At 37.9% G+C, this 14,751-nt stretch overlaps 1 protein-coding gene across 8 annotated transcripts in view; it reads right to left on the reverse strand.

Moving 5' to 3' along the window:
- Positions 1 to 14,751, reverse strand: part of Myo9a (myosin IXA) — a 194,820-nt gene that overhangs the window by 100,078 nt on the left and 79,991 nt on the right. For all 8 annotated transcript variants that reach the window (XM_075965681.1, XM_075965679.1, XM_075965680.1 and 5 more), the window contains one exon: positions 1,679 to 1,800. In XM_075965681.1, the coding sequence (XP_075821796.1) occupies positions 1,679 to 1,800 (122 nt within the window). The remainder of the gene's footprint in view (positions 1 to 1,678; positions 1,801 to 14,751) is intronic.

Genomic DNA, 14,751 nt, shown 5'->3' on the forward strand with positions numbered 1-14,751 from the left:
GAATTCTTTAATTGTGTGGTATTCTTACTAAAAACAGGTATGGAGAGTGAAAGTGAAGAGTAAGCAATTTCAAGTACCAGCCTAGGAAAGCCTAGCATCTGCAAACTAAAATTCACATAGAATATCCTCATCTTACTGTCTTTAGGCAACAATTTGTTTACTTCCTAACCCAGGGGTAATTTTTGTTTGTTTTTGTTTTTCAGGACAGGGTTTCTCTGTAGCTTTGGTGCCTGTCCTCGAACTAGCTCTTATCTTACAAAGATCCACCTGTCTCTGCCTCCCGAATGCTGGGATTAAAGGCGTGAGCCACCACTGCCCAGCTAGCCCAGGGGTAATTTTAAAGGGTACTTTGAAATGGAGAAAAAAAGTTTCTAAAGAAGCAGGGTAGCCATGCAAAGAAAGGTTCTCCCAACATTCTATAATTAACAAACACTCATGAATATATGGTGTATTGGAGTTGGGGGGCGGTAAAAAGAGTGTATCTGAAATAGTTATTCATTTTAAAGCAAGCACATTCCCTTAATTCAAGGGTTGATGAGATGGCTCAGTGAGTAAAGGCATCTGTTGCCAAGTCTGACAAGTTCGATGTGATCTCCAGGATCCACGTGGTAAAAGGAGAGATGTTGTCCTTTGACCTCCACATAAGCGGGTGCACGTGTGCGCTCGCCCCCCCCTCTCTCTCTCCACCCTCCAATAAAATGGAAATAAATAAATGATACTCAATTTAAGAACTGAGTGAGTCTACAGAGAAGCCCTTTCTCGAAAAAAAAAAAAAAGAACTGAGTGAATTATAATGCCAGCACTCAGGACACAGAGGCAAGAAGATCTCAACTTCAAGAACAGACAAGGCAATGTAGCTAAACCCTGTCTAAGAAGTGAAGAGAGAGAGAGAGAGAGAGAGAGAGAGAGAGAGAGAGAGAGAGAGAGAGAGAGAGAGCAAAAAATCTTTAAAACATGTATGTCAGGATGTAGCCAGTGATACATTCCCCATGCTCCCATGGATGGATCAACATCCACGCGTATTTGGGTAGAATTTAGTGGATAATCAAAACAAAATAAAAGCTGAGTGTGAGTAAGTACTCCTTTAATCCCAGAACCTAGAAGGCAGAGGAAGGTGGATCTTCCATGCCAACAAAAAAAGGTGGGGAAAGAGGATGGGACATGAAATTTGGAGTATTGCAGATAATATGGAAGGAAAGAGGAAGGTTGGAGGAAAAGGAGGTGGATGTTTCATTGCATAAATGTATGAAATTCTCAAGAATAAAATACATAGAAAAATTTAGTATCAAACTTTATAAGAGGATTCTGAAAAAAAAATTGTTCAGGAGTAAAGTGCAGTCTACTTGGAAATATATATATACATATATATGTATGTGTATATACTTGAAAATATATATATTACAGATATATATGTATAAGAACCCTTAATTCTTCATTTGAAACATTATTAGAGCATTTATCCTTAATTAGACATAAGCTGGTTAGTGGTACGTGTTTGTAACATTAGCACTAAGGAGCCTAAGAACTGCTGTGAGTCTTGAGGCTAACCTGGGGCCGCAGTAGTCCTCGTCCCAACCTGGCCATAGTTACACAATGAATGACGTTCTGTCTCAAATGAAGGAGAAGCCACTCAAAAAGCACAATGACCAATTATGAAATTGAAAAGCACTATACTCACTTGCTTTCTTCATCCAAAAGATGGAGCAGTCCTGTTGGTTTTTTACTAATAAGATTTATGCAACAAGTATTATCAATATAATCTATGTTGTGCCAACTGATACCTTCAGTTCTATATTCTTCCTGGAAAAACACAAAGAACAAAAAACTTATTTGTCTTTCAGAAAATAACAAGCATATGACAACAAAGTTTTTTTTTTAACTAGACCAGTTACATGTGGTTTTATCTGGGTAATCTAGTCTATTACATTCATCTAAATGTTTCTGTACTAGTACCATTTTTTTTTGTTATTGTGACTTTTTGACCTGAAATCAGATATAGTGGTATTTTCCGCATCCTTCTTTGTGGTCAGGGCCATTCCAGCTATTTGGGGTGTTTTGCACTTCCGTGTGAATTTTAGGATTATTTCTATAAATAGTGACATTGTGGGGACTGCACTGAATTTATATCCTATTTTTGACAGTATAGCTATTTTTTAAAAAAGTAATTCTTCGGATTTATGATCATGGATGACCATTCTTTCTTCAAGTGCCTCCAGAACCTTTCTCTAAGTTTTCAAGACTTCATTGTACACCTCTTCTACTTCCTTGGTTAGGTTTATTTCAAGGTATTTTCCTTTTATCTGAAGTAATTAAAAATGGAATTATTTCCCAGAGTTCATTTGCTGATCATTTTCCAAGATTTTGGGAGTGATCACTGGTTCTTTTTTTCCCCTCTTCTTTATTGATATTTTATTGAGTTCTACATTTTTCTCTGCTCCCCTCCCTTGACTTCCCTCCCCCCTACAGCCCTCCCCCAAGGTCCCCATGCTCCCAATTTACTCAGAAGATCTTGTCTTTTTATACTTTCTACGTCCCATGTAGCTTAAATCTCTGTGAGTCTCTCTTAGTGTCCTCATTGTAGTCTAAGTTCTCTGGGATTCTGGCTTGTAAGCTGGTTTTCTTTGCTTTATGTTTAAAAACCACCTATGACACTCGGGAGGCAGAGGCAGGCGGATCTCTGGGAGTTCGAGACCAGCCTGGTCTACAGAGCTAGTTCCAGGACAGGCTCCAAAGCCACAGAGAAACCCTGTCTCGAAAAACAAAAAAAAACACCTATGAGTGAATACATGTGATAATTGTCTTTCTGGGTCTGGGTTCGCTCACTCAAAATAATGTTTTCTAGCCGGGTGGTGGTGGCGCACGCCTTTAATCCCAGCACTCGGGAGGCAGAGGCAGGCGGATCTCTGTGAGTTCGAGACCAGCCTGGTCTACAAGAGCTAGTTCCAGGACAGGCTCCAAAAACCACAGAGAAACCCTGTCTCAAAAAAAAAAAAAACAAAACCAAAAAAAAAAATAATGTTTTCTAGCTCCATCCATTTTCCTGCAAAATTCAAGCTGTTGTTATTTTTTTCTGCTGTGTAGTACTCCATAGTATAAATGTACCACATTTTCCTCATCCATTCTTCGGTCGAGAGGCATTTATGCTGTTTCCAGGTTGTGGCTATGACAACCAAAGCTGCTATGAACATAGTTGAGCACATGTCCTTGTGGCACAATTGAGCATGCTTTGGATATATACCCAAAAGTGGTATTACTGGGTCTTGAAGAAGGTTGTTTCCTAATTTTCTGAGAAATCGCCACATTGACATCCAAAGGGGTTATACCAGCTTGTAATTCCCACCAGCAATGCAGAAATTTACCCCACAACCTCTCCAGCATAAGTTGTCATCAGTGTTTTTGATCTTGGCCATTCTTTCAGGTGTAAGATGGAATCCCAGAGTTGTTTTGATTTGCATTTCTCTGATGGCAAAGGATGTTGGGCATTTCCTTAAGTGTCTGTCAGCCATTTTAGATTCCTCTGTAGAGACTTCTCTGTTTAGGGCTGTACTCCATTTTTTTTTATTGGATTATATGTTCCTTTGGTGTCCAATTTCTTGAGTTCTTTGTATATTTTGGAGACCAGACCTCTGTCTGATGTGAGGTTGTGAAGATCTTTTCCCATTCTGTAGGCTGTCGTTTTGTCTTGTTGACCATGTCCTTTGCTTTACAGAAGCTTTTCATTTTCAGGAGGTCCCATTTATTAATTGTTTCTCTCAATGTCTGTGCTGCTGGAGTTCTGTTTAGGAGGTGGTTCCCTGTGCCAATGCGTTCAAGTGTACTCCCCACTTTTTCTTCTATAAGGTTCAGTGTGGCGGCTGGCTTTATGTTGAGGTCTTTGATCCATTTGGACTTGAGTTTTGTGTATGGTGATAAATAATGGGTCTATTTTCATTTTTCTAAATGTTGATATCCAGTTATGCCAGCACCACTTGTTAAATATGCTTTTTTCCATTTGATATTTTTGCTTCCTTGTCAAAAATCAGGTGTTCGAAAATGTGTGGATTCGGTTCCATTGGTCCTCCTGTCTTTTCTTACGTCAATATCACGCTGCTTTCAGTACTGTAGTTCTGTAGTAGAGTTTGAAGTCAGGGATTGTGATGCCTCCAGAAGTTCTTTTATTGTACAGGATTGTTTTGGCTCTCCTGGGTATTTTCCTTTTCCAAATGAAGTTGAGTACCATTCTTTCGAGGTCTTTGAAGAATTTTTCCGGGAATTTGATGGGCATTGCATTGAATCTGTAGATTGCTTTTGGTAAAATTGCCATTTTTACTATGCTAATTCTGCCTACCCAAGAGCATGGGAGATTTTTCCACTTTCTGGTGTCTTCTTCAATTTCTTCTTCAAAGATTTAAAGTTCTTCTCATACAAGTCTTCCACTTGTTTGGTTAGAGTTACTCTGACATATTTTATGCTATTACTGGCTTTTGTGAAGGCTGTTGATTCTCTGATTTCTTCCCCAGCCCTTTTATCATCTATGTACAGAAGGGCCATTGATTTTGTTGAGTAAATTTTGTATCCTGCTACATTGCTGACAGTGTTTATGAGTTGTAGAAGTTCCTTGGTAGAATTTTTGAGATCACTTATGTAACGTATCATATCATCAGCAAACAGTGAGAGTTTGACTTCTTCTTTTCCAATTTGTATTCCCTTGATCTCTTTTTGGTGTCTTATTGCTCTAGCTAGGACCTCAAGAACTATATTGAATACATATGGAGAGAGTGGACAACCTTGTCTTGTTCCTGACTTCAGTGGAATCGCTGGGAGTTTCTCTCTATTTAGTTTGATGTTGGCTGTTGGCTTGCTGTATACTGCCTTAATTATGTTTAGGTATGTTCCTTATATCCCTGCTCTCTCCAAGACCTTTATCATGAAGGGATGTTGTATTTTATCAAATACTTTTTCGGCATCTAATGAGATAATCATGTGGTTTATATTTTTCAGTTTGTATATATGGTGGATTACGTTGACAATTTTTCATGTTGAACCATCCCTGCATCTGTGGGAAGAAGCCAACTTGATCATGGTGGATGATATTTCTGATGTTTTCTTGGGTTCGACTGACAGTATTTTATTTAGTATTTTTGAATCAATGTTCATGAGTGAGATTGGTCTGTAATTCTCTTTCTTAGTAATGTCTTTCTGGATCACTGATTCTTAACATGAAATGTTCTAACATTAACTATACCCCCACAGCATGCTGGTTAACTGTAGCTAGTTTCTTGTTTATTCATCTTCTAAACTATTAAGAAGCATATTTACTTGGGTTTGGATTTTGTAGGTTGTTTGGCAGCAGTGTGTACTGAACTGTAGGAATCACGTACATGCTAACAAGTGTTTTCCCACTCTACAATATCCCTAGTGTTAAAGGGGCATTTCCTAACTTTTACCTCTACATGTACTTTATTAGTTTCTATGGTAATATTATTTATGTTTGTTTTATCGAGACAGCATTTTTATGTGTAGCCCTGACTGTCCTGGAACTCTGCTCTGTAGACCTGGCTGGCCTCGAACTTAGAGATCCTCCTGCCTCTGCCTCCCAAGTGCTGGGATTAAAGGTGTGTACCACTACCTTTATATTTATAATTTTATTACAGTACTAAAATATGTGTTAATTCTTAGAAAGTTGGCTTTTCCTTTATGGTTCAAAACAACATGAGCACTAATTATATAAATATTCCATGTGAATTTAGAAAAAATGGAATCTTCAGATGGAGTTCAGTATTCTACATATCATTTCATTAACTGGGTCTCAATAATCAGTAAGGCAGAGAGCAATGGATACCCATAAAAGTACCCATCAACTGTTATTAAGTATCTTACAGCCTTACTTGTGTTTTAAATGTTGGTTCTATTAAGTTATTCAAGATAGGAAATTAATCACTCGGGAGGCAGAGGCAGGCGGATCTCTGTGAGTTTGAGACCAGCCTGGTCTACAGAGCGAGTTCCAGGACAGGTTCCAAAGCTACAGAGAAACCCTGTCTCGAAAAACCAAAAAAAAAAAAAAAAAGATAGGAAATTAAAACATCCTATTTACAGATACATGTTCCTGATTTTAGTTTTATTAATTTTTGCTTCATGTACTTTGAAACTAAATTATCAAATACCTATAAATTTGGGTCTATACACTTGCTAATTCCAACATGGAAGCAGAGGCAGATGGATCTCTGAATTCAAGGCAAGCCTGGTACACAGAGAAAGTTCCAAGACAGCCGGGGCTAGGCAGAAAAATCCTGTCTTAAAAACAACCACACACACACACAAAAAAAAAAAACCTAATCTACTTTGTAATATGAGATAGTTCCTTTTATATTAGGTAATAGAGCTGCAAATACTTTTTGTTAATATTTGATAAACCTTTTTTATACCATTTTACTTTTAGCTTTGTGTATAATAATAGTAGGACTGCCTCTGACAAACTTTGCTATTTATCAGTCTGACGATTTTCAGCTACTAGAACAATCAACTCATTTACATCTAATGCACTCACTGGTACCTTACTATTTCTTCTTTCAAATATTTATCATGTTTTATTGGCATTGCTTCTCATTTTGTTGCCCAGGCCCTTCCAAAGAGCTGGAACTACATGCCCCAGTCACAGGTGCTCTTTTATACTTCCTTTTATTAGTGTTTGGATTGCCTGGGTCATTTTTGCTTTACTTATAATCTACATTAATTTGGAAAAGATTTTATATTTATTTACTATTTTGTTCCTATTCTAGAAATTATAACATGCTTCTTTAACTTTCAATGTTTAACACAAAAGTTTCCGTAACTTACCAGTTAATACAAAGATGTCACAATCTTATGCATATGCTATTTTCCATGTGTATTTTAATTTTATTGAAACATTAAAGTAAAAAAGTCCTTATCTTTGTTAAATTTAGTAATATGTTCATTTATATTCATTCACTTTTTAAGTGAGTGAATATAATAATTTCACAGTCGGGTGGTGGTAGTATATACATTTAATACCAGCACTTAGAAGGCAAAGGCAGCCAAATATCTGAGTTCAAGGCCCAACTGGACTATATAATGAGTTCCAGGACAGCCAGAGCTTCATAGAGAAACCCAATCTCAAAAAACCAAAATAACAATTAACGAGAGTAATGAACTATTATTTCACTATTTTGCATTTCATTTTGAACATCTGTGTTATAATAGAAATATAATTAATAGGCAGGCCTAAAGAATAAGCTTTAGTGTTTTTTTATTTTTTTATTTGGGGTGGGGGAGGTTGAGACAGGGTTTCTAGGCAGCTTTGGAACCTGTCCGGGAACTTCCTCTGTAGACCAGGATGGCCTTGAACTCACAGAGCTCCACCTGGAATTAAAGGCTGGAATTAAAGGCATGCACCAACACCACCCAGCAATAAGCTTTTAAGAAAAATATCTTATTGTCTTCTGTCTCCCACTATTTCCTCTGGAAAAAAATTATTGCTGTTTTACACACACACACACACACAAATAAATAAGTGATATTAGGTAGTAGTTCCATGGTAAGGACAGTTGGTTAAGCTCCTGACATAAAGTCCCTTGGAGGAAAAACAGGAAGTTTTTTTCCAAAGTAGCTGTTCCTTCAAGCAAGTCTAACAGGGGGTATCTAATACTTTTGGAGCAACTGAAGGACCTAAAAGAATATATAAGATAAATGCTCTAGAAATGTAAAGAATGTTGCTGGTATCTACGAACAATCAACTCCTGTACAAGTCTAGCAATAACTGAACCCACGTGGTGGTATGGCAGTGACATTCTTGGGCCCTCCGTCCTTGGCACACCCAAACAAACAAGCACAAGGACTGCATTTAGTATTTGCTAAAGATTAAATCTGACCTTATCACTGCAACAAGCTCCTTGCCCTAAGAAGAGGAGGGTGAAAAGGGTAGCTCAAGAGATGTAGACTGTGACAAGCTGTCTGAGACTACACTTACAGTAAACAAGCCATGAGTTCAGGCTGGGACCATGACCTCATTCCTACAAGATCCTGAAATGCACGGGGAGGCAATTCCAAAATCCCTTTCTACTAAAAGAATTCCTGTTATACCTATAACCAGACCAGACAGTAAGGGATATGATACTGAATGTGTCTTTCCTTTAACCATGCTTAGTGGGCAGCTGGGAACTACCTGTAGTAAATCCAGTTCCAGGATCTGACTCCCTCTTCTGGCCTCAAGTACCTGCAGGTATGTGGTACACATAAAAACAAGCAAGCACGTATACATATACATGTAATAAAAATAAATTAAAATTTTAAAACTTCAATATCCCACTCTCACCAATGGACAGGTCTGCCAAACAGAAACTTTTTGTTTATTTATTTATTTATTTATTTATTTTATTGAGCTTTACATTTTTCTCTGCTCTCCTCCCTGCCTTTTCTCTCCCCTTCAACCCTCTCCCAAGATTCCAATGCTCCAAATTTACTCAGGAGATCTTGTCTTTTTCTACTTCTCATGTAGACTGGATCTATTTATGTCTCTCTTAGGGTCCTCATTGTTGTCTAGGTTCTCTGGAATTGTGATATGTGGGTTGGTTTTCTTTGCATTATGTTTTTAAAACCACTTATGAGTGAGTACATGTGATAATTGTCTTTCTGATTCTGGATTACCTCACTCAAAATGATATTTTCTAGCTCCATCCATTTGCCTGCAAAATTTAAAGTGTCATTTTTTTTCTGCTGTGTAGTACTTCATTGTGTAAATGTATCACATTTTCTTTAGCCATTCTTCGGTCGAGGGGCATTTAGGTTATTTACAGGTTGTGGCTATGACAAACAAAGCTGCTATGAACATAGTTGAGCACATGGCCAGACAGAAACTTGACAGAGAAATACGAGAACTGGACTCAAATGGACTTAACAGACATCTATAGAACATTCCGCCCTTGACAGGCAGCGGTGGTAGCACACACCTTTAATCCACCACTTGGTAGGCAGGCAGATCTCTGTGAGTTCGAGGGCAGCCTTGTCTACAAGAGCTAGTTCCAGGACAGGCTCCAAAAGCTACAGAGAAACCCTATCTCGAAAAACCAAAGAACATTCGGCACAAACACAAAAGAATGTATCTTTTCAACATCTGAGGAACCTTTTCTAAAACTGAGGACATACTCAGTCACAAAGCAAATCTCAACAGCTAACAAAAAAATGGAATAATCCCTTGTATCTATTTTATTGGATCACCATGGCTTAAAGTTAGAATTCAACAACCTAAATTACAGAAAGCCTACAAAGTCAATTAAACTGAACAATGCTTAACTGAATCACCACTGGGTCAAGGAAGAAATAAAGAAATTAAAGACTTCCTAGAATTCAGTGAAAATAAATGAACAACGTATCCAAACTTTTAGAACACAATGAAGGCAATTCTAAGAAAAAAATTCATAGCACTAAGTGTCTACATAAAGAATTTGGAAAAATCTACCTGGGCATTAGTGATGCATGCCTTTAATCCCAGCACTCAGAAGGGAGAGGCAGGAGGATCTCTGAGTTTGAGGCCAGCCTGGTCTACTGAGCAAGTTCTAGGACAGATTCCAAAGCTAACTTGTCTTGGGGGGAAAAATATATTTTGGAGAAATCTCATACTAGTGACTTAAAAGCATTAAAAGCACACCTGAAAGCTCTAGAACAAAAGAAAGCAAACTGACCTAGGAGGAGTATTTAGCAGGAAATAATAAAACTCAGGGCTGAAATAAAAATATAAACAAAGAGAACAATACAAAGAATCAATGAAACAAAGAGCTGGTTCTTTGAGAAATTCAATAAGATAGACAAACACTTGTCCAAACCTATACCTTATGCCAAATGGCAGAGAGAGAATAACCAAATCAAGAAAATCGGATGAAAATGGGATCATAACAAACACTGAGGAAATCCAGAGGATCATTAAGTAATACTTCAAAACCTCTAATCCACAATTGGAAAATCTAAAAGAAATAGACAATTTTCTGGATAGGTACCATGTACCAAAATTAAATAAAGACCAGATTAATGATTTAAATAGACCTATAACCCCTAAGGAAGGGGTCATTAAAAGTCTCCCAGCAAAAAAGTCCAGAGCCAAATGGTTTCAGCACAGAATTCTACCAAAACTTCAAAAGAATAACAATACCCTAAATTGTTCTACACAAAAGAAAAAGAAGATACACTGACAAACTTTTTTTTAAAGATTTGTTATGTATACAGCTTTCTGCCTGCATGTATGCCTGCAGGCCAGAAGAGGGCACCAAATCCCATTAAAAACTTGAAAGCCAAGGTGCTCTAAACTGCCAAGCCATCTGTCCAGCTCCCCCAAAAATTTTTATGAGGCTACAGGTACCCTGATACCCAAACCACACAAATATACAATAAAAAAAGAGAATTACAGGTCAATCTCCCTAAAGAACATTGATGCAAATACACTCAATAAAATACTGGCAAACAGAATCCAAGAACACATCAAAAAAAAAAAAAAATCACCCATCATAATCAAGTAGGTTTCATTCCAGCGATGAAGGGACAGTTCAACATACGAAAATCTATCAATGTAATCCAACATATAAACAAACTGAAAGAAAAAAACCACAAGACCAACTCATTAGATGCTGGAAAAGCCTTTGACAAAATCCAACACCATTTCATGATAAAGGTCTTGGAGAGATCAGGGATACAATGAACATATATAAACATAATAAAAGCAATATACAGCAAGTCAACAGCCAATGTTAAACTAAATGGAGAGAAAATCAAAGCAATCCCACTGAAATCAGGAACAAGAAAAGGCTGTCTGCTCTCTCCATATTCAACATAGTTCTTCAAGTTCTAGCTAGGGCCATAAAACAAAAGGAGATCAAAGGGATACAAATTGGAAAGGAAGAGGTCAAACCTTCACTGTTTGCAGATGATATGATTGTATACAAAAGTGGCCCCCAAAAGTCTACCAGAAAACTCCCACAGCTGATAAACACCTTTAGTAATGTGCAGGATAAAAGATTAAATAAGAAAAATCAGTAACCCTCCTATATACAAATGATAAACAGGTTGAAAAAGAGAAACTACACCCTTTACAATAGCCACAAATATATATATATATATAAAATCTTGGAGTAACTTTAACCAAACAAGTGAAGACTTGTACGATAAGAACTTTCAGCCTTTGAAGAGAGAAACTGAAGAAGATAGCAGAAAATGGAAAGATCTCCCATGCTCTTGGGTAGGTAGTATAAACATAGTTAAAAATGGCAATCTTACCAAAAGCAATCTACAGATTCAATGAAATCCCCAACACAATTCTTCACTAGCCTTGAAAGAACAATACTTAACTTTAAATGGATTAACAAAAAACCCACGATAGCTAAAACAATTCTGTAGAATATAGGAACTTCTGAAAGTATCACCATCCCTGATTTCAAGCATTAATATAAAGCTATAGTAATAAAAACAGCTTGATATTGGCATAAAAACATACATGTGAATCAATGGAATCAAATCAAAGACCCTGACATAAATCCACACACCTACCAACACCTGATTTTTTTTAAATATTTATGTATGTATGTATGTATACAATATTCTGTCTGTGTGAGTGTCTGCATGCCAGAAGAGGGCACCAGACCTCTTTACAGATGGTTGTGAGCCACCATATGGTTGCCGGGAATTGAACTCAGGACCTTTGGAAGAGCAGGCAATGCTCTTAACCCCTGAGCCATCTCTCCAGCCCCCAACACCTGATTTTTGGGAAAAAAGCCAAAATTGTACAATAAAAAAAGAATGCATCTTCAACAAATGACGCTGTCATAACTGGATGTCGGCATGTAGAAGAATGCAAACAGACCCATATCTATAACCCTGCACAACACTGAAGTCCAAGTGGATCTAAAATTACAACATGAATCTAATTACACTGAAGCTGACAGAAGAGAAAATGGGAAGTAGCCTAGAACACACTGGCATAGAAAACTACTTCCTGAATATAACACCAATAGCACAGACACTGAGATCAACAAATAATAAATGGGACCTTCTGAAACTGGAAAGCTTCTGCAAGGCAAAGGACACAATAAAACAAAACAGCAGCCTACAAAATGGGAAAAGATCCCCACCAACCCCACATCTGATCTCCAAAATATATAAAGAACTCAAGAAACTAAACATCAAAGTATCAAATAATGCAATTTAAAAATGGAGTACAGACTGAAACTGAGACTTCTCAACAGAAGAAAAATGGCTGAAAGACATTTATGGACTTGCTTAACATCCGAAATCATTGCATTTGGGAAATGTGAACCTAAATGATTCTGAAATACCATAATCTTACACCTGTAAGAATGACTAAAATCAAAAACACTGATGACAACTTACATTGGAGAGGATGCAGAGTAAGGGGAACACTCCTCCATTGCTGGGGGGAGTACAAACTTGTACAATCACTTTGGAAATCAGTATGGCGGTTTCTCAGAAAATTGGGAATGAATCTACCTCAAGACCCAGGAATACCACTTTTGGACATATACGCAAAGCATGCTCAATCATACCACAAGGACATTTTGCTCAATTATGTTCATAACAACATTATTTGTAATAGCTAGAACCTAAAAACAAAAAAAAACCTAGATGCCTCTCAAACAAAGAATGGATAAAGAAATGTGGTGCATTTGCACAATGGAGTATTACTCAGCAGTAAAAAACAATGACATCATGAAATTGAACCTGCAGGCAAATAGATGGAACTAGAAAAAAAATCATCCTGAGTGAGGTAACCCAGACCCAGAAAGACATGGTATGTTCTCATTCATACATGGATATTAGATGTAAAGCAAAAGATAACCAGGCTATAATCCACAACCCTAGAGAAACTAGGTAACAAGGATCCTAAGAGGTATGAATCACCCTGGGAGAGGAAAATAGATGAGATCTCCTGTGCAAACTGGGGATGAGGTACAGGAAAGGGGAGAGGAGAAAGGCTGGGAATGGCTGAGTTGGGGAAGGGACAGAGAAGGAGAGCAACAGAAGAGATATCTTGATAGAGCAGGCCATTAGGGAGAAATCTGGTGCCAGGGAAACTCCCAGGAATCCACAAGTATGACCCCAGCGAAGACTCTTAGCAGTAGAAAAGGTGCCTAAACTGGCATTCTCCTGTAAGCAGACTGTTGACTATCCTAATTGTCATAGAACCTTTATCCAATAACTAATGGAAGCAGATGCAGAGATTCAGAGTCAAGCACCAGGACAAGTTCCAGGAGCCCAGTTGAAGAGGGGGAGGAGGGATTATATGAGCAAATAGGTCAAAATCATGATGCGGAAAGCCAGAAACAGCTGACCTAAGTCACGGACTCTAGACCAACAGCTAGGGAACCTATATGGGATTGACCTAGGTCTTCTGCATGTGGGTGACAGTTGCGCAAAGTGGTCTGTTTGTATGGCCCCTGGCAGAGGGACCAGGATCTGCTCCTGATGCATGAGCTGGCTTTTTGGAACCTGTTTCCTATGGTGGATGCCTTGATCAGCCTTGATGCATGGGAGAGGAGCTTGGTCCTGCCTCAATATGATATGCCATTCTTTGTTGACTCCCATGGGAGGCCTTACCCTTTCTAAGAAGTGGATGGGAGTTGAGGATAGAAAGGACGTGGAAGGTGGGAACAGTAAGAGAGAAAGGAAGGGAAACTGTGGGTGATATATTAAATAAATTTTAAAAATTTAATAAAAAATGTTAAATTTACTAAATTAAAATTATTCTTGAGGCCATACTAATTTTATTTATTTTGGTTCTTATCAAGACGGGGTTGCTTTGTCGACCAACTTGGTCTCAAACTCAGAGATCCTTCTGCCTCTGACTCCTGAAATTAAAGGCATGAGCCATCACACCCAGCAAAACCACACTTACAGTTCACATCTGTTACCATCACTTTCTGGATAGCCCCCCCCCCCACCATGGTACTATGGTATTGTACACTTCACTTAGCTTTAATTCACACTAGTTTATGTCCATGCTTCCCTTCCATCTTTTTTCCATTTTGTTTTGGTTTTGCTTGTAAATAAATAAATAGAGGTAATTATGGTCTCTAAAATGGTTTCTTCACATAAATAGACTAAATTAGCAGACAGCTAAGAATAACAGAAGTCGGCTGGGTGTTGGTGGATCGCGACTTTAATCCCAGCACTCGGGAGGCAGAGGCAGGCGGATCTCTGTGAGTTCCAGTACAGCCTGGTCTACAAGAGCTAGTTCAAGGACAGGCTCCAAAGCTACAGAAAAACCCTGTTTCAAAAAACCAAAAAAAAACAAAAAACAAAACAAAAGCCTTTGTGGTTTTCTTGGTTTATTTAGATTTATTTATTTTAGGTATATGAATGTTTTGCCAGTCTGTATTTATGTGCATCACGTGCACGCCTGGTGCCCACAGAGGTTAGAAGAAGGGTGTTAGATCCCCTGAAACTGGAATTGCAGATGATTGTGATGCACCATGTAGGGGGTCAGAACTGAAACCAGGTTGTTAGGAAGAGGAACAAGTGCTCTCAATTACAGAACCATCTCTCCAGTACCAGAAAACACTTTTGTATCCACACTCAAGATTCTCTGATCTCACATAAGAATCAGATACAAATGCAGTTAAATAAAAATTAAAGATAAGAAACCACACCCAAAAGCAACAAAAATACAATGCCCCTAAAAAAAAAGCAGAAAGACAGTCATGCATCTTTTCATTCAAAGATACATGTAAATAAACACAAATTAACAAATGCATC

Source organism: Microtus pennsylvanicus, chromosome 3, assembly GCF_037038515.1.
Source record: "Microtus pennsylvanicus isolate mMicPen1 chromosome 3, mMicPen1.hap1, whole genome shotgun sequence".
NCBI classification, from domain to species: domain Eukaryota; kingdom Metazoa; phylum Chordata; class Mammalia; order Rodentia; family Cricetidae; genus Microtus; species Microtus pennsylvanicus.